This window comes from Ipomoea triloba, chromosome 8, assembly GCF_003576645.1.
Source record: "Ipomoea triloba cultivar NCNSP0323 chromosome 8, ASM357664v1".
Lineage (NCBI taxonomy): Eukaryota > Viridiplantae > Streptophyta > Magnoliopsida > Solanales > Convolvulaceae > Ipomoea > Ipomoea triloba.
Genome location: NC_044923.1, coordinates 1,794,203 through 1,814,787, shown reverse-complemented (window position 1 = coordinate 1,814,787; position 20,585 = coordinate 1,794,203). Strand labels below are relative to the sequence as shown.

Below are 20,585 nucleotides of genomic sequence, written 5' to 3'. Positions count from 1 at the left end.
ACATTATATTTTACCAAGACTATCCAGCCACAAGCCAGTGGGGTAGTTCAAGTGATAAGTGAGCTCTTTTTGTGGGGAGGAATTTTGGGAGAACCCGGGTTTAATTCCCCCGGGCCGACTTTTACCGACGTAAAATAGGATTCTTAGCTTATATTCATGAATTTGATTTTCTAGTCAACAGTACACTGTCTCAATCAACCTCTCCAGCGGCATGCGGAGTTTACTGCACCCTTTTTAGAGGTGGAACTAATAACAGTCTAAAAATAGGAATATTTTAATCATAGAATACAATACATTGTATTTATATCCTCAGAACCTCAGCAGACCTAGACCTTATAACAACACTAAACCAATTTTTTAGAATACATTTTGATTTGCAATACATTAATTATTACATACAGAGATGACACATGAAAATGCATACAGATCAGACCCATTCATTCATGCATGGACTTCCAGAAACCTGAAAAATCAGTACTTCAAACTTCCACAGCTTGCTGCTTCGTATTATTAGGGTGCAGAACCTTATTATTATCAAGCTTGGACGATTCAGGTCCCCAGTCTTTGATGCAGGAAACAACGTTAATTTTCTCGGAACAAACCAGAGATCCAAGCTTCACTATGTCGATGATCTGTTCCTCTGTCAGCTCAGCTACTGGAAGATTATTATGTTTCTGCTTCTTATTGTCTTCCACAATTGTTGTTGTTGCAGGGTTTTGCAGGGACAGTTCTGATGATGATGATGACGGCTTTTTGTTCTTGTACACAGCGTACAGCACAATTTGCAGGATTCCAAAGATGAATCCCAAAACGTTTGGAACCTGATGAACATCAAATTCAATTCAATTAGATAATTTGGGTAAATTGAAGCCAGTCTCATGATCCTAGCCAGTAAAGGACCATAAGGGTAAGCCAACGTAAGTTATTTATAACTGGCTGATTCAGATCAAAAAGATTAATAGACAGATGTCAATCCGTATATTAGTAATTAATATATGATTATTTGAGTTAATTAACTTACAGCAATGTTCATGTCTTTAAGAAGTAGGCCATAGAAGAACCATGCAACTGCACTTAAGGTGAGAAAAACTGATAGCAGAAACGGCATGTGCTCCACACTCTTAGTTCGTATCACTTGTCTCTGCACAACATAGGAGAAAACCTTAAAGTTTACTAATTTTTTTTATAAAAAAAAAGTTACTCGTTTAATTTTGATTTATGAAAAGACCCGAAGGTGTGCAATGAGTGAAGCCCATGTTGTGATTTTTGCCCACAAAAAATCACAAAGAAATAATTAAACTTACTTCTCCTTGTGATCCTAACCAGTAAAGAACCACAATGAGGGTAAACCAGTCTAAATAGGTTGTTCATAACTAATTGCCTCAAACAAAGTTAACATAAATTAATTAACCTACCACAATGCACAATGGGGCGACAAAAACGCACAAAGAAAACACGAGGCAAATCCATCCTACGACTTGGGCACGGATTATGCCTTTGAATAGAAATTGGGTGACAAGAACTATGGCACCAAAGCCACCAACTACCATAAGAAGTAGTAGCTTCAGGGTTTGTACCTGCATATATATAAATTAAAAATTAATTAAATAAGTTGCAGATTCAGTACATAATGTATGCATATATTTATACGTATATATAAATGCATGCATGTAAAAAAACAATAGTAAATTCTATATCATAAGACATGACATGACAGGATTAAAAGTTGTTTTACTTTTTAATTAATTAATTAATTAATAATAATAATAATAATGTTGTTTTGAGTGAAATAATTCATTTTAAAAAAAAAAAGAACAAACGGATAAGCTAGGCGGTCCATCATGGCCTAGCGAGTAGGTGTCTAGGCGGGATCTATGCAAACACTGATAATAATAATAAATTAAATGAAGTGCTCACCCTGTCTTTCTTGGTGGCGTAGAAGAGGTAGAAACAAACGTAAATGGTTTCGATGAAGCAGCCAAAGGAGTTGATGGTGATGAGAAGTGTGGTGTTGGACTTGAGAAAAGCATAGTAAATCCACAGCATGGCACTGAACAGGGCGACAACATAGGGAATTGACTGGAACCCTTCTGTCGTCTTTTTCTTGTATATCTGGTAGAACGTAGGCCTGCATGCATGCATGCATATATAAATATTTTTGTTTTTTTAAGGATATATAAATAACAAGAGATTAGGGATCGGAAGACATTAATAATTAATTAATTAGCAAAAACCACTCACAGTGGAGAAAGGAACACGAAGAAGGAGATGATATTTCCTGCACAACATATATAATTGAAACCAAAAGTTAGTTATTCAGTAATTCAGATTGCAGCGTGTGATATATATATATATATGTGTGTGTGTGTGTGTGTGTATGTATGTGAAGGATTGCACCGCAACTACTGTATGATTGCACTGATACGGCATCTGCTGTGCAATTGTATTCGGTTGCAGTGCAATCATGTAGTAAGTGTAGTGCAATCTTTCACAAGTTCGCAGTTCGGAGGTTAAGGTTGATTTTGACCTAATTATGAAACTATGCATACATATGTACACACACACACACACACATATATATATATACATACATAAACATGCACTCTGGATTAAACTCACCATCAACTTAGATTGCTCATAGTTAGGAGCAATAATTCAATACTTTTACGTTTTGAAAATGATTCAGATAGATAAATTATTCAATTTATGTGACGTGTGTGGCTTGTTTTGATTGACGGGATATCAAAACAAGGCAAACCTAGAGTATGTACTGTGTATGTATAGTATTACTCTTTTAGTTAATAGATATATGAATGGAAGAAATAAAAATAAAAAAGATTTAGAATGATGAATTTACCAAACACTCCAAATACAAAAGCCCAGTGACCAGAGAAACCAGCCATACTTTGTAGCCAAGTAATACTGCTAGAAGTGGAAACTAAAGCTTTTAGCTTATCTTCTTCTCAATAATCTCACTATAAAGCTAGAGATGATCTGAAAGTCTGCAATGAAGTGAATGAGAAGGGCCTTGTTGGCTTCGCCTATTTATATAGGAGAAATAAGGTGGAAAAGTTGGTATAAAAGGCCGGGATGGGAATATACTATATATTTAATTTATTAAAATAATGTATACATCAATTCAATAAATCTAAAGCAATATAAAATATGCATGCCATGCACTTTTAGAATTTCTATAACTTCAATACATGGTTGAAAATTAAACATTTATTTTCGGACCATATATAAAATAGTAGTGGTCAAAAACCGTCTTTAATTTATGACAACTTTTAATATTTGAAAAATATCCCTAGTTCAATAATATCGATCACCTACATGACTACACGAGTGGTCACTAATACTTATTACCACCTAGTAAGGTCGATGATCTGACTAGGTTGACGGTAACAACCGGTGATTGCTAGCGTTTCTGACCACCAAAGCGGAAAGAAATTTTTTTTTTCAAAAGTTACATTCAAATATTTTCAACTGTGGATAGTTAGAAAAAAAATTGTCAAAAATACGCAAATTTTCAACCATTATATGTTACAATATCGTAGTCTAAAAAAGTTCAAATTAAATTACTAATTTAAAGGGCAAAGAGTCAATATTTTTCTTACTAGTGCAGTTTACTTCTCATATAGTGACTATGTGTTTCACTCATCACTTCAAAAAAAGAATCAATATTTTTATTTGGTGCTATTTTCAATTTTTGATATTTTTTGTGATGCATGTGGTACGATGTCACGCTAGCTTTAATTTAAAAAAAAATATTTTAAAAGGAAAATAAATTTTTGTGTTGTATGAAAAATTAAAAGTCCCATCCTAGCTATGTCATCACCTAATCCGGAGGGGCACTCAGCACAAATTGCAAGCTTTACAGTTTTTGGAAGGGTTTGATACCTTTTTCTTATTTTTAAAATATTACTTTCCAAAATGTTATCCTATTCAACAAAAACTAATATATCTATAGATATTATTAGAGATATAGGTAAATATATGAATATTTAATTCTGAAATGTTTTGTGGTGTGTAGACCATAAAAAATAGATCAAGGTAATTTTTTACATTTAATCTAAGTTTAAAATTGGCTAAATTTATTCTCCAATTATTATTGAAAACATAACATTTATGTCCTAATAAAAAATTTTATCCGTGCAATATTTACCAGTTTTCACTAATAACGGAAGCTTTAAAAGGCTTAAATGTAAATGTTAAAAGGTACATTTTTTGTCTAAATCATGCACTTATAACTATATACCAAAAGTTACAACTAATAGCAAATATATAATAAAGTAATAGTCCGCAAATCGCACAAGTAAACCGCACTTAGAAGATCTTGCATATAGTCCGTATATTATATTATATTAGAAAAACTAACCCTACGAACCTACGATACTGGCTAACACCGTTACATCTTGTATTGGTACAAGTCAATCAATAAACTTTTTTATTTTGAAAAAGGCTTTAGGTTTATACTAATTGTTGTCGGAACAATCTTAGAATACAAGAAGCACGGGCACCGATCAACACCTTAAAATCTTTCATATTTTATATCTATAATCTTTTCATAAAGAAACTTTAAATTCATGTTGATTAATAGAATTCACCATTATTAAAAACAATGAGATTTAAATATATAGTTTGCCATACGCGCGCTATCCTCAGCTCTATCCTTCCTCCTTCCTTTAATCTGGATATGATATTATGATGCCTTCCCTTTTCCATTATTATACTGTAGAAAAAAACAAAAGACAAAGAAAAAACAAATGAATCCCATGGTAGACATGGAGAACTGTTCTTTAAGATTGTGTGGATACCAACCCCACCCAAACTCCACATAAATAGATCATGATCTATCCACTACTATATGCTTATAATTCTTATTTCTTTTCAATTATTGAACCCCCAATCATATTTGAGATATTTATATATATTAAATTTAATTTATTTAAATTATCGGACCGATTAGCGTAATATATAGTCAAATCTAATTGATTTGTGAAGAGAGTATAATAAAATAGCTCAACTCGAGACATGCACATATGTGTCATATCAAGACTCGAACATTAGTATGTCACAAATCATGGTATCAATATGAAAAAGTGGAGTAGAAATCAAGTCGTATCATACTCTCATGATTGATCATCCTAATTCCTAATTACACAACAAATAATGTCTTGTATGTATAAATTAAATACCACCAAAAAGATATACAATCTCTTATAATCCCATTGTTATTCTACCAAATTAATTATTATATCTAACCTTAACCCTAGGATTGTCAAAGCAAGCATAGAAAATGCTAGCCTACCCTGGCCCGCCCTGACCCGCCCGCCCCTACCAAGGCCCTCGAGCACGGGCTTGGCGAGCCAACCTACCAAATTAAAAAAAAAAAAAAAAAGAAGAAGAAGAAATAATTCAAAAAATCTAATAATTTGACAATAAAAGAGTCTAGATAATTTAAACAAACACTAATGCAAAATTTTTAAATTAATAATAAGGCTAGATAATCTAAAACAAAATAGCATACTTTTTTAAAAAACAAAAACAAATGTTAAAATTTAAATAGAAAATTATTTTTTCTAATATTAATATTAATAATGACATATTGGACCTCCAAGTCTACCCTACTTTATTAAGTAGCACTGTAGTAGGCGGGCTAGCTTGGTAAGCTAAGCCTGTTTTGACCGCTTGGGTAATGAGGAAAATGTGCAATCACTATTCGAGAATATGCATTGGTAAACCCCGCGTTTCTGTGTAATAGCCTACAAATCACACATGAGAGGTAAACCGCACTAGGGAGACCCTGTGCGATAGACTCAACCGTACCAAGGAAAGAACTGAACCCATGACCTTCTACTGATACGAGAATTATGCTACACCCACTCACGACACCCCTTTCGGGCTTTTTTCATTATTATTGATTTCCCAAATATTCAGGTTGCTTAAATGGTTGATCATATACATTATATGGCATATTTAAAAGATGGATCTTGGTATAAAGTTTGCACTACTTGCATTGGTGGCTTTATTTAAAGTCCTTCATTGGTCGAGGATGGGTCCTTGTTATCCCCATCAATATGAATTCTTTTCTCCAGGAAAAGAGGGCAACAAAATTATTTTGCAAAAGTGGAACTTAGTGCTTGTAAAATGAATAAATGTAGCTCTGAAAGTGATATGGGTTGATAAAGACCAAAAGTTCCCAATTAATACGGGCTCTTTGTCCTGTACTACGATTAGTGACCACATGTATACGCCGTCCATTTGAGAGGGGGTTCAAGCCGGTCCAATTAAAGGACAAAGTGCTGGTCAGATGATTTTTTCATACAAGAGGGATACGAGCCGACCTAATTAAGAGACAAAATGTTGTCCAAATGATTTTTCCATATGAGAAGAGGTTCGAGCTGGCCCAATTAAAGGACAAAGTGCTGGCCAAATGGTTTTTCTAATACGAGAGGGGATTCAAACTTCCGACCTCTCTTAAGGGATGAGAGTGCACGATTACTCACATCAACCAAGCTGGTTGTAGATGCAATATTATTTAATATTCTCAAATTGTCACTTTCAAGCATAATTAGAGGTAAAATTGACTTACTCCACCAATAAATCAAGCTATGTGACGTTGTGCAAAGCACTACAAATTTGCCTTTAGCAAGAGGAGGAAGAAGCTTAATTAAAATGCTCAAAGGTTAGCATTTTTTCTCATAGACCTTTTTCTTTGGATCTTTAGGTGAAGATCGATTATTGATTTTTCTACCATTCTAGTATTTTACACCCCTACATAAACTATGGTCAAGCCGCACCCACGCAATCAACAATTAGTTTGATCATCACAAGACTTCAAGTTCGATCCTTTGTTGGAGCTACCTATTAGCATTCTCGATTTGTGTAGTCAGCTATGGACAACATTGTTCCTTGTGATCCTTTGCCGACTAGGATCACAAAACGAATTTCATCCAAAACGTGCATTCGAATAACAGTGGTAGACTTTTGTCGTAAATCAAAGAACGAAAGGATACCATCACGTGGACAATCGAAAATACAGAGATTATAGATTCCTAAAATTTTGTGATTCGTTAGAGATTCGATATGATTTTGATCACTTCATATCTTGCTTTTCATAATTTTGATCTATATTACTCCCTTGTTTTAAATTAGTTGGTATGTCTATTCAATTAAAGTTGTGGCTCTTTAAAGATCTAATTCCACTTAAAATCTTGTTTTTTCTTAATTGACAAGAAAGTTGAAACAACCCATGATTCTAATCTTGTGGGAAAATGTATGTATACAACGTAAGGTAACTTTGATTACGTTATCAACTAAAGTAACATGGAACAAAGAAAACAACTTTGATTGTGAATTGTGATATATACATCAATAAAACTCATATGATTGAATTGAAGAACAAGCAGTTTCTGTGAAATTACAATTCGACACGTCTTATAAATATCACTATCAACATTATATATTCTTTCATTTTCCACTTGATATGATAATTGCACTAATAATGGACTAAAAACTATGGAGTAATATTTATTCGTAATTACGTGTTTATAAATACAACATATGATAGCTATTTTAAACCCTAAACAATGACCAATCATTATTGTATAGACCATGGTCCACACAGCTGTGTGGACCATACTCTCAAATAATGTATATTCAACACACAAATAATATATTTTTAATATATTAAAAATGTATATTGTATTTATGAAAAATACATTATTTGAGTTTGAAAATATATTATTTTCTATAATGTACATTCAGTACACGAATAATGTACTTTTAGTATATTAAAATGTATTTTTTTATTATGATCCACACAATAATTTGTCAAACATTGACAACTAAATTACCCACCAACAGCGAAGGTGAATAAGTAAACTAACTAAAAAAAATAATTAAAATAATTGAAAACTTTTTAATTCCATAACCGATAATAAAAAATTTTGATCAGTTTGACCTATGGTCCGATGGATTTTCTTGTTATAATGTGGAATCGCCCACCCTATAAACCCCCATACCGCGGCCCGACAGTTTGTGGAGGGGACTTTTCTTGCTCATCTAGTTGGGAGTCTTAGATAACAAATATAATTACACTCCAATCCTAAGGGCTCCCACCACTCTTGCCCTAAACCCTAAATAACAATTAACAAGCCCTCTTCGTGAAAACAATCCAATAATAAAAACTTATTAAAAAACCAGTTTGCATTTACACTGAGGGGATAATTTACAACTAAAACTAATTATGTTAGAGATCTAAGAAGAACTCACCTATCATTCCTTCTAGTAATGATATCCATGATGGTATGACTCCACATCATAGTGATACATATACTCAGATTGCTGATATTCATAGTGAAAGATATCACCAGGCGGCCCGGCCTCATAATGCTGGACTTTCTGTGATTGCTCGTCGTCATGATTATGGGCGTGCTGATGAGTTGGAGATGGAGAACTGAGCTCGCTTAATGGACTCGAGGCTTGAGACTGGTTTTTGTCGTCGGGTTCACTAGCTGCAGGGCTCGGGCTTGGAGACTGGTTTTTGTCGACTTTCACCTCGACCAACTCGACTTCTTCAAATGAGTTGAAGATTGGATGCAGATATGCATCAGCTAATAAAGCTTTCAGATTGGCATTGGATTCGGGATGGTCTTGCATATCCTTGTCCGTTGCTTCCTGGATAATTGATTTGTAATAACTTCAGTCAAGCCTCGTTAACCGAACCAATTAAGTAAAATGGGATAGACGGAGTATATTATATGCTAAATTGACTCTATTGCAATGCAGTATTTGTTCATAACTACTTTCTCAACCTACTAAAGCACAAAGAGTCAATACAGATTCAAACCCACGATCCCCCATATGGGAGAACAACTTGATGCCACTAGACCACAAGGTCCTTGGCAGACAGCAAAACTCATTCTTGCCACAACTAAAGAACTATACCGAGATTATGATATGAAAACCTTCCAAGTTCCACCTATTGATCCTAATTTTTTTGCAACTTTTTTCGGTTTATGTCCTAGGGCTCTCCATCTAACAGTTTTACGAAAGCAATGAACGATTTTCAGATCCTAAAGTGGTCATAAAGTTGGTCAGAAATGCCATTTCCCGACTAGTTCTGGCTACTTTAGAGCGGTCAAAAATCACGAGTTTCAAACATGTGACATCTAGAAAATGTTCGTAAATATGAAAGTAAGACTAACCTCGAGAGGATATCTTCTGAACGCTGGTTCAAATCGGTTCTTGCAGTATTTATGGAATGCTAACGTCAAAATTGGTAACACAACAAGCAAAGGAGTCGAGTTTGCAGCTTTTTTAGTGCTGAGCAGACCCAACAAAAGCAGTTGCGATATCAGTAAGCTTGCTATTATACGAGCATGAACGTGTGGCCAAAATGCAGCTGCGCTCTCATACCTTTGGTTGTAAACATTGATTACCTACACGAATAACAAATCCATATGTAATACAAACTTTATACAGAAAACGCTTCAAATTATTGAGTACTAACTACTCACCTGATGACGATATACAAGATATGCAAGAGCAAAGAAGACGAGTATGAAAGGAAGGAGGATCGGTGTAACCACAGCATAGACAATCCCGAGAAGAAAGTAGAGTTGAAGAGTTGGGAGAGTCTCGGGAAAGTCTACACTCCCGGGATCCATTGCCTTTTCCCTATCCCTTTCGGTTTTCACCAAGAACATGTTCTTGAGATGAAAAATGACCAAAGGTTTCAATCGAAGAATCTCGCCCGCAATACCAGCCCACCCATCAACCATTATATATGTAATAAAGAAAGTCGCTTTCATAGGTATCGATACTCCAATGTTTCTCGGTATTCTGCAAACAAGGTCTCACTTAATATAATATAACTCTATAAACAAGAAACAGAAACAAAACGAGAGCGCAATTAAGGGAACAAAACGAGATGAATTCCACAGTTTAGGGTTAAATTGAGGTAGGAGTGAGGGGTATTACTGGGTAGCTGATTGGTGAACGAAAGCGTCAAGTTGCTCGAACGCTGTTCCCGCTATAATACTTCCGAGAAATACATTGACCAACATAAAGTAATAATATTTCGCTGCAGATCTCCTTTCGAGCACTGATAAGGCCACATGCCCCTCGATCTTTGACATGATCATCAGAATGGTTGGAAGAACATACAGGAAAATTTTTAGGGCTAGACCGGGAAGGAAACCTTGTAGGAAAGACTTTACGAACTTCCTGCATAATTGCATAAATTTAAACGTAAAACAATTAAAACATCATCTCTTATTAGAGAAGAACTGTCAATATCTCAAGAAAAAGGTACTAAAGATCGAGCATATGGTCTACTGCTTTCTATCGATCGGGACAAAGAATGCGTTTAGTTTAATTTACCATTCAATTAACGGCCTGAGGAAAGGGGCAACTTTTTCTAGACCTTCCAAATTTGCCAGTGATTGCACGAAGGCGATAGGTATCATGTAGAAAAAGACCAAAGCAAACACCGATACTCCTATCACCAATCTCCGGATGCTCAGTGAAACGAATGATATCGATAGGTTCTTCCAAAATATATCCCGAGGCTCAGGAGCCCAATTTGTTAACCACAGCGTGGGGTTCTTACTTTGTTCAGTCTGTGCACATACGGCTGCCCCCCATCTCGAATTGAACGATACAAAGGCAGCGGGAATGATACACTTCGGGTCCTTAAGAATCTTCTCACGCTCTATTGTCAACTGAAAACGCAATGGAAAGATGAAGGATACTCTTAAGTAAGGGGAAAGTAAAAAAAAGTTCACCCGTTTTTTTCTTCAAACCTTACCATTCTGTCAAACTCTTTAATCTGGTGTTTATAGTACTCAATCGAATCAACTTTTTTGCCCCAAAGTCCAAGGAAGCCTGTCTGAAGATCACACGAAGTTTATAGTGTCAGAACCGAACATTTTGCTATCATTAAGTTCTTTTCGTGCACTATTGTGCCATCAGAATCTGTTTCGTTCAATCTGTATTCCCGAAAGTGCATACCTTACTGGTTGGCCTCTTGTCCGGATTTCTTTCGAGCTTAAGCTGGTTATAGTCGAGCCAATTTTGAAGCCTATTTCGTTTCCTGACAAGTTTGGCAAACTTGTTTGCATTATAGACAGCCTAGGTAAAAGGTAACCCAATAAAACAAATAGCGACTTAGCATCCGTAGGTCATAAATAACAATACAAGCAAAAGTGCAGAAAATAACAGTTTTTAACTCAAAAAGGAGGAATCTTTAGAACAGGAAACAAACAGAACCAACAAAAATACCTGGTGGCAAAGATAGTGATCCGGGTGGTTCTTCTTAAAAAAGCCTTCTACACTGTCTGAAATTGAACGGCCAGATTGATGCGGTACATTTCTTACAATAACCTGAAAGACACCAGAACTGAGCTTACATATCAAATAGAACAAAGGAAACGTATGGAACAGATTTGAGGGCAATCTGTATAGTGCTCCAAACTAATCGTGCTAGTGAAGCATCATAACATTCCCGTGTATAAATAGGCAAAATATGTTATGTTTAACTCACTGTAAACTGTTCTGGTTTCGGGCCTTGTGAAGCCAAAAACTTTAATCTCATTGACGCCACTCGGCCATATTCCTTGTACAGAATATAGCACGTCCAAAACGTGAACAAGTATTCCATTCCTATGTGCACAAAGAACCTGATAATAAACCATTGGAGCATTTCATGAAAACTGGCTATAAACTAACTTATAAGGAACAAGAAATACACAAAAGCCAAAAATGTGACTATTCTTTCCAAATTCTGAAACTCTGTCACAGCAATCAACTACTCTCGAGAGGCCATGTTTGGTAAAATAGTTAGCTTATCAGCCAATTTTGGCTTATTTGATCACTATTAGTTGTTTGACTTGATTAAGAAATTGTTAGGTTAATCAGCTTTTTGTAACTCCAAAATGCTAAAATTCAAAAAAATGCTCAAAGGAACTTTTTCAATTAGCTTTTTGAGAAAAGAAATTATACCAAACAACTATCAACTAACAACGAATTTACCAAACACCTTTCTACAATTAGCTAATGTTATCAACTAGTTATACCCTCTAACCCAATCGGCTATCAACCATTTACCAAACAGTGCCTCTCTCTGAGTATATGGTAAATAAGCAAACTATTGCTACGAAGTAAGGCCTTACTTCAGAGATTTGGGACTAATATTGGATATGGACAGCTTATCAACATCGCTAACGACCAAATCTTTGCTAAGGAAAAACAATGTTCCGCCTGACACATTGACCGGGATAAGAACCAAAAGCACCACAATAGCTGTTGGCCCAAATATTTTTAGGCTGTCAATGACAAAGGAGAAGTATCAGTCCAACCTGAAAGGCCATTATTTGGAATAAAGAAGAAATGGGGAAAGTGTAATAGGGGTAAGGTATTGAACAGGAAACAAGTAATAACTTGCACTAGTCAGAAGCCATGGAGATAAAACTTTACTTGGAATGTGTATCAGAGAAATTAAGATATAATCAACAACATAAAAAGCATAAAATGTAAACAAATTGCAGAGGTTATGGCATATCAGTCTACAGTAATTTGACTAATTTCTGCATCTCCTCATACTGTAAATTCTCACAGAAACAAGGAGAAAAGTTCAAATTCCAGCAAAAATCACAATTTTCCCAAAACAACAAAAGGAAGAATAATATATGCAATTAGCTAACAAAGGAGAATTATCAAAAGAAACAAAAAGTTCAAAACTTTTACACCATCCCACATTGCAAACCCCATCATAAAACCCAAAAAAACACCAAATTGGTCAGGCTGTTTCGGTAACTGCAAGATTACAAGTTTGACTCCAACGAGAGCAACATATTGGCCTTCTTAGTTTAACAAGGTCAGCTATTTGCAACCTAAGCTAGTTTATCTCATTATTGTCATTTTTCGGCTAGGATCACAAGACTGGGTTTACCTTGTGCACCCAAAAAAAACACCAAATAACCCAAACTATAGAACAAGCAATTCTCCTAAAATCTTGAAATTTTGCATTACCCAAGAGTATATTGGCTTCTTAGTTTAAGAAGGTAAGCTATTTTCAACATAAACTAGTTTATCTCATTATTGTCATTTTTCGACTAGGATCACAAGACTGGGTCACCCAAAAAACACCAAATAAACAAAACCCAAACTATAGAACAAGCAATTCTCCTAAAATCTTGAAAATTTTGCATTACCCAAGAGTATAAATCCTCAGGAAAACAGCAGAGTCAAGGCCAGCATGGCTGATAATCTCAGCCTCACTCATCTTCATGGCCTGAGGCATCCAGCTGAGAAAAGTGAGGTAAGTCTTGAAATTGAGGTTCACAAACTTGTGCACAAAGTTGCCTCTGTGCCTAGGGCTGTTCCTCTTGCCCTCAATATACCATTTGGGGAAGTAAACCCTGTCATTCACAGGCTGAATTCTCAGCAGAGCAAAGGCCAGCAAGAAGGCAAAAGCAGTGAGTATATTGATGAGTGCTGACACCCCAATATCCCCAAGAGTTGCCATGGCTCAACACAATCGAATGGTGAACACCCGGGGACAATCAAAGGGGGTGTTTTTGAAGAAAGTTTGGTGTAAAAAAGAGTGCTTTCTTGAATTAATATTGCCCAGTGTTAAATTAAATGAAGAAAGGAATTTTTCTTGAGAGTTGGTTGATATATACAGTACGCATTGGCCTAGTACCCCTTTTTGTATTCAAGCATTGGTGATTGGGTGTTGGGAATATATTCTACGGATTGATATTGTATTGCTCTGCCAATAACAAAATTAGATTGTTCAGCTTGTAGCCAGAGGAAAGAAACCAGACAGGGTTGTCTGAGTTGTCAGCATGTGGTGTCTTGTGACTTGTGACGTTTGCTAGTTTTTTTTTCTTTCTTTTTTTTCCTGAAATATATCTAAGGTTTCTTGATTTCATGGGATTATATTAATGCCTTAACGGTCGGAGGCACTTCTAAACCAGTATCAGGCTAATCTCCGGCTAGATTGATTTTTCCAACCTCTCTTAAGGGACAAGAGTGTACGGCCACCCGCGTCAACCAAGCTAGTTTCATCTGACTATATCATTGATCTCATGAATCTGTCCAAAATTGTAAATAGAATGAACCTATCTAGTTTCGAGATTCCACCTCAAATTGTACAATTTTGCACCGTCTAACCCAAACTCAAACCTCCAATATTCGTGACAAGAATTGAACCTCACCTTGCTAGTTGCTATTGGACCAAATTCTTAACTTTGCCGAATTAATCATGGACATCCAACTCTCCAAGTTTTCTACACAGTCTATACACTTATGTACACAAAAAACCTTCTCCACACAGACTAATTAGCCTCTCACGTTTCAATGGTTCCTGGGCATTGTCGCAAGAAGCAAGACTTATTTTGATTGGTCTTCCAACTAAACAAGCCTTCAAGTATATTAAGTGTTTCAATAAATGATGAAAATGATTTTACTTACAATAAATAATATAACTTTTTAAATATAATTTCAAGATCTTGAGTAATTGACATTTGACAATAGTTGTAAGTGATAATCTAATAGGAAAACGGACGTTTTAGACTGCAATACTACAACAAAGCATAATATTTGGAGAGTATAGTATACTTTATTGCAAAACATGGATGAATCATGAAAATGACTAGCTTTCTCTATCAAGTTCTTTCTTTTTCTTTCACCCTTTTAACAAAGAAAAGTCTTTTCCAAAGTTATTATTTACTTATTTAATGGTTATTTTAAAGTATTCTTTTGTATTTGTAACCCAAAATAGCTAACAAATTTTATCTTTTCTCATGTTGCACCCGTATTTGTATCACAGTGTGAAATTAATTTAGATTCGGTTTGAATTACATTACAAATTATTGTGAGATTAATTTATATTATTCGATCCAAATCATGTACATGAACAATTATAAGGCTAATTCATATTCAGTATGAACTGCATACATAAATTACTGTGAAACGAATTCAAATTCTATTAAAGCAACTTTATCGAGTCTGATTTTTACTCAAAGCAAATTCTTTTTTACTTTGAATCCATCTCTTTGGGCAAAATCTTGTTATCCATTATTATAGAATCTTTCTATTCATTGCCAAATTAGATTAATTCGTTAAAATGATTGATTAGGAATATAAAAGTTATTATTATTATGATTAGTAATTGAATGAATTAAGATAAGAGTATGATGAAACCATGTGACGCACCACAGTTCCGGTGGGATAAGGATAAGGCTGTGGATTGGGATTGCTTCCACAGTTCTGCCAAGAACAAAGACAAATTATACCATAAATCATTACTTACATTACAAGATTAACTGCAAATAAATATTTATTTTTAATATATTAATCATTAATTTTAATTTAATAAAAATTATTTTTAAAAATACATTAAAAATAAACATGTAATATATTTAAAATGAATATATAAAAACAGTATAAGTATTAATGTATTATATTTGATTTTAACCTGACATGTCTCACATATAAGGATTTGTGGGGCGATGTTATATAAGTTTTTTTTTTTAATTTTTACTAGAACGATGAAAGAATAAATGCATTCTCTTTACTTTTTTATTTTAATTTTTTTAAAACTAAAAATAAAATTAATAATTCGATTGTTGAGTGTTACGTGTGTGTTCCGAGAAGCACCCTACACGCAACAACTAGTTGCACATGCGGCCATGCCTACTTTTTCGTCCATTAAAAGCTATTTATATAAAAAGTTGACTAACAGTAAACTAGTTATAAAAGAATTCTCTAACAGCCCTAGAGGTGGGCAAGTATATAGAATTAAGCAGTCCGTATGGACAGCTCAATTGAATACATAGGTAAAATTTAAGAAAAAATATTAAGAATCGAGTCTCGCTAACGATAATGTGAGAGTAACTTTTGAAAGTGAGGGAGACTCTGTGTTCAATTGAGTTACGGTGTGAGAGTAACCTCCCAAACTGAGGGGACTCTGTGTTCAATTGAGTTATTATGATTTACATTATATTCTCTCAGATGTTCTGTTGAACCGGGGTGTGGGGGGTTCTTGGGTTGGGAATTTAACCTTTTGAGAAGAATGTATATAGGTATTAAGAATCGGATGGTTTTTTTATGGAGTATTGGTCCTATAATTTGAGTCGATAAGTCACCGTAATATATGATTGCACCAGATGCAATAGACAAATACTACTTGTTAATACAAAGCAAAACCTTGCTTGGTGTGCTTGATTATATCAAGTTAGGCCCTTCCCATTAACCAATTTTGACACAAAAATTAAGGAAACAAACTCATTTATATAATTTTCAACAAATGGGAGGTGGTACTATAAGGTGAAATCTTTCTCCTGCTATTTGGAGATTTTGCAGTGAATGGTGGGCCCCCCCTTTTATTGCAGCTGCGCCTCACGCGTGCGTGAGGTGCTGAATTCGCACCCATTGCACGCGCCCGCCTGGGCGCATGAATATATATATATATATTTTTTTTTTGTTTTGTTTTTCTTTTTTCCTTTTCTTTTTTCATCCACTCTCATTTTCTCTCTCCTAATCATACATGCAAAATCCCCTTAAAATCCCATTACTATTGAGGAGGGCCTTAGAGGTGTAAATGAGTCAAGTCGTTCAGTCAAAACTTGGTTCGGATTTTTATAAATAAGTAAATGCTTATTTATATATAACTACAATTCAAACTCGAACTCGAACATTATCAAAATTAATGAGTCAAACTTGAAATTATTTTTTTTTTAACCCGAGCTTAAATTCAAACTCAAGTCACTATAACTACTAGTAAGTTACCCGTGCGATGCACGGATTTATTATATTTTTAAATAATAAAATTAAAGATGAAACTATGAACAATTTTAATATTTGGATGCCTACATTTATTTGATTATGAGATTAGTATAAAAGTATCACTCAATTAATTGAATAATATATAACTCGCTGGTCTGCAATTATCTTGAAAAATTTAATATGTAATATAATTTATGTAATTATATTATTACTAAAATAAGTATGGGAAAANCCACAGTTCTGCCAAGAACAAAGACAAATTATACCATAAATCATTACTTACATTACAAGATTAACTGCAAATAAATATTTATTTTTAATATATTAATCATTAATTTTAATTTAATAAAAATTATTTTTAAAAATACATTAAAAATAAACATGTAATATATTTAAAATGAATATATAAAAACAGTATAAGTATTAATGTATTATATTTGATTTTAACCTGACATGTCTCACATATAAGGATTTGTGGGGCGATGTTATATAAGTTTTTTTTTTTAATTTTTACTAGAACGATGAAAGAATAAATGCATTCTCTTTACTTTTTTATTTTAATTTTTTTAAAACTAAAAATAAAATTAATAATTCGATTGTTGAGTGTTACGTGTGTGTTCCGAGAAGCACCCTACACGCAACAACTAGTTGCACATGCGGCCATGCCTACTTTTTCGTCCATTAAAAGCTATTTATATAAAAAGTTGACTAACAGTAAACTAGTTATAAAAGAATTCTCTAACAGCCCTAGAGGTGGGCAAGTATATAGAATTAAGCAGTCCGTATGGACAGCTCAATTGAATACATAGGTAAAATTTAAGAAAAAATATTAAGAATCGAGTCTCGCTAACGATAATGTGAGAGTAACTTTTGAAAGTGAGGGAGACTCTGTGTTCAATTGAGTTACGGTGTGAGAGTAACCTCCCAAACTGAGGGGACTCTGTGTTCAATTGAGTTATTATGATTTACATTATATTCTCTCAGATGTTCTGTTGAACCGGGGTGTGGGGGGTTCTTGGGTTGGGAATTTAACCTTTTGAGAAGAATGTATATAGGTATTAAGAATCGGATGGTTTTTTTATGGAGTATTGGTCCTATAATTTGAGTCGATAAGTCACCGTAATATATGATTGCACCAGATGCAATAGACAAATACTACTTGTTAATACAAAGCAAAACCTTGCTTGGTGTGCTTGATTATATCAAGTTAGGCCCTTCCCATTAACCAATTTTGACACAAAAATTAAGGAAACAAACTCATTTATATAATTTTCAACAAATGGGAGGTGGTACTATAAGGTGAAATCTTTCTCCTGCTATTTGGAGATTTTGCAGTGAATGGTGGGCCCCCCCTTTTATTGCAGCTGCGCCTCACGCGTGCGTGAGGTGCTGAATTCGCACCCATTGCACGCGCCCGCCTGGGCGCATGAATATATATATATATATTTTTTTTTTGTTTTGTTTTTCTTTTTTCCTTTTCTTTTTTCATCCACTCTCATTTTCTCTCTCCTAATCATACATGCAAAATCCCCTTAAAATCCCATTACTATTGAGGAGGGCCTTAGAGGTGTAAATGAGTCAAGTCGTTCAGTCAAAACTTGGTTCGGATTTTTATAAATAAGTAAATGCTTATTTATATATAACTACAATTCAAACTCGAACTCGAACATTATCAAAATTAATGAGTCAAACTTGAAATTATTTTTTTTTTAACCCGAGCTTAAATTCAAACTCAAGTCACTATAACTACTAGTAAGTTACCCGTGCGATGCACGGATTTATTATATTTTTAAATAATAAAATTAAAGATGAAACTATGAACAATTTTAATATTTGGATGCCTACATTTATTTGATTATGAGATTAGTATAAAAGTATCACTCAATTAATTGAATAATATATAACTCGCTGGTCTGCAATTATCTTGAAAAATTTAATATGTAATATAATTTATGTAATTATATTATTACTAAAATAAGTATGTAATATAATTTATGTAATTATATTATTACTAAAATAAGTATGGGAAAAGTTTTATGTAATTATATTATTACTAAAATAAGTATGGGAAAAGTTAAAAATAATTTAATTATTACTAAAATAAGTATGGGAAAAGTTAAAAATAATTTAATTGTAATTATTATAAAAATAATAATTTCTGTATACACTAATATGAAGTTTGGATCGATTATAATTAGTAATATATATATATATATATATATATATATATATATATAGTAATTTGTTTCTTTATTAACTTAATTACCATATTTAAAAACAGCCTATTAAAGGGTGTGAAATAGTGTAATGATATTTTTTGTATAATCTGGATAATTATTTGATTAATTAAAATTAATTCCTTAATACCTTATTTCTTAATATTATTATAGTACAATCATTTCGAATATTAATATGTCAAATTTTTTATTTTGTGGACAACCTAATAAAAGGTGAGAAAATTACTATTAATAATATATGTATAGTAATTTGTCGAATTATTAACTTAATTACCATATATAAAAACAACCTATCAATTACCATATGAATACTAATAATTGTATAGTAATATGAATAATTATTAGCATAGTTAGAATAATAATTATTAGTATACTAATCTGACCATTATTAGCTTTACTATAATTAATTTCTCAATTAGCAAAATAATAATTTCTTAATTTTACTAAAATTTATTCAACTAATTCTTTAATTTCATAAAATAGTAATAAATGTATAGTATTATGATAATTATTAGCTTAATTTGAATAATAATTGTTAGTGTAATAATATGACCATTATTAGCTTTACTACAATTAATTCATTAATTTTGGCAAAATAATAATTCCTTAATTATACTAAAGTCTATTTAATTAATTATTTAATTTTGAAAAATAGAAATATCTGTATAGAATAATAATTATTAGTGTATTAATATGAAGTCTGGACAATTATTACAATTAGTTTCTTAATTCTTTAATTTTTAATTATAATAATTATTATAATTGTAAATAAAATTAATTAATTAATTGTATGTATTTTTTTATTTTTATAAATTTATTAATTAATTGTATGAATTTTTTTAATTTAATTTATTTTAAATTTATTTGCCAAACATGATTGTCGCAGAAGGAGTCGCTCCGGTGCTCACGGTTCATTAAGTCTTTATTTTCAATAAAACAAATGAATGTGATTAATCTTGAAATCTTAATAACTTGTTAGTTTAGCACAATTATTTAGAGTTGGGATAATGTTCAAATTGGCCACTGAACATAACTTGAAATTGTAATTAGGCCATTGAACACTCTTAATGTATGCAATTTCGCATGATAGCAGGTTAACATCAGTTTCATCAGGTTACTTACTTACGTGGACGGTAAGTTGACATTTTAAAATAATTTTTAATAATAAATTATTTAAATAGAAAAATTAAAAAAAAAAACACACACACCAGCGGCCACCCCTCCCCCCTTAATAATACCCATGTTACCTTGATAGGAAACTTGCGGATAAATCAAATTTAATTAATTAATTAATTAATTAAATTATTTATTATTATTATTTATTATTATTTTATTATTATTTACGGGAAGTCAACTTCTTTCACAAAACAATTGAAATCTTCATCCAAAATCATAAGCGAAAGTTGTTTTGTGAAAAAAGTTTTAAAATGCCAACTCACCGTCCACATTAGAAAGTAACCTGATGAAATGGATGGTAACCTGCTATCAAGTGAAATTGCACGCATTTGGAGTGTTTAGTGGCCTAATTGCATTTTTTTTGGTTTATGA

At 33.0% G+C, this 20,585-nt stretch overlaps 2 protein-coding genes across 2 annotated transcripts; both read right to left on the bottom strand.

The window, feature by feature from the left end:
* Positions 1–130: 130 nt before the first annotated feature.
* On the bottom strand, positions 131–2,989 carry LOC116027710 (bidirectional sugar transporter SWEET12-like). Its single transcript, XM_031269430.1, has 6 exons — positions 2,858–2,989; positions 2,242–2,278; positions 1,918–2,128; positions 1,416–1,577; positions 1,022–1,141; positions 131–821 (listed from the first exon to the last, which is right to left on the bottom strand). Exons 1-6 carry the CDS (start codon positions 2,901–2,903, stop codon positions 480–482), a joined length of 918 nt encoding a protein of 305 aa, XP_031125290.1. The 5' UTR covers positions 2,904–2,989; the 3' UTR covers positions 131–479.
* Positions 2,990–8,165: 5,176 nt separating this feature from the next.
* On the bottom strand, positions 8,166–13,779 carry LOC116027501 (CSC1-like protein At1g32090). Its single transcript, XM_031269196.1, has 11 exons — positions 13,221–13,779; positions 12,180–12,332; positions 11,552–11,687; positions 11,290–11,391; positions 11,020–11,139; positions 10,817–10,897; positions 10,390–10,730; positions 9,988–10,233; positions 9,525–9,849; positions 9,213–9,446; positions 8,166–8,682 (listed from the first exon to the last, which is right to left on the bottom strand). The coding sequence occupies exons 1-11, from the start codon at positions 13,532–13,534 to the stop codon at positions 8,290–8,292; spliced, it is 2,445 nt and encodes an 814-aa protein (XP_031125056.1). The 5' UTR covers positions 13,535–13,779; the 3' UTR covers positions 8,166–8,289.
* Between the last annotated feature and the right edge of the window lie 6,806 nt (positions 13,780–20,585).

What these genes read in the sequence shown, in the direction of transcription:
- LOC116027710 (XM_031269430.1), bottom strand. Translation starts at nt 2,903, where the DNA reads ATGGCTGGTTTCTCTGGTCACTGGGCTTTTGTATTTGGAGTGTTTG. An exon ending in TTTTGTATTTGGAGTGTTTG is followed by an intron (nt 2,279 to 2,857) that starts GTAAATTCATCA and finishes TATGTTGTGCAG; the next exon opens with GAAATATCATCTCCTTCTTC. An exon ending in TCGCCCCATTGTGCATTGTG is followed by an intron (nt 1,142 to 1,415) that starts GTAGGTTAATTA and finishes TATGTTGTGCAG; the next exon opens with AGACAAGTGATACGAACTAA.
- LOC116027501 (XM_031269196.1), bottom strand. Translation starts at nt 13,534, where the DNA reads ATGGCAACTCTTGGGGATATTGGGGTGTCAGCACTCATCAATATACTC. An exon ending in CTGAGGATTTATACTCTTGG is followed by an intron (nt 12,333 to 13,220) that starts GTAATGCAAAAT and finishes TGTCATTGACAG; the next exon opens with CCTAAAAATATTTGGGCCAA. An exon ending in TTAAAGAGTTTGACAGAATG is followed by an intron (nt 10,731 to 10,816) that starts GTAAGGTTTGAA and finishes TTGCGTTTTCAG; the next exon opens with TTGACAATAGAGCGTGAGAA.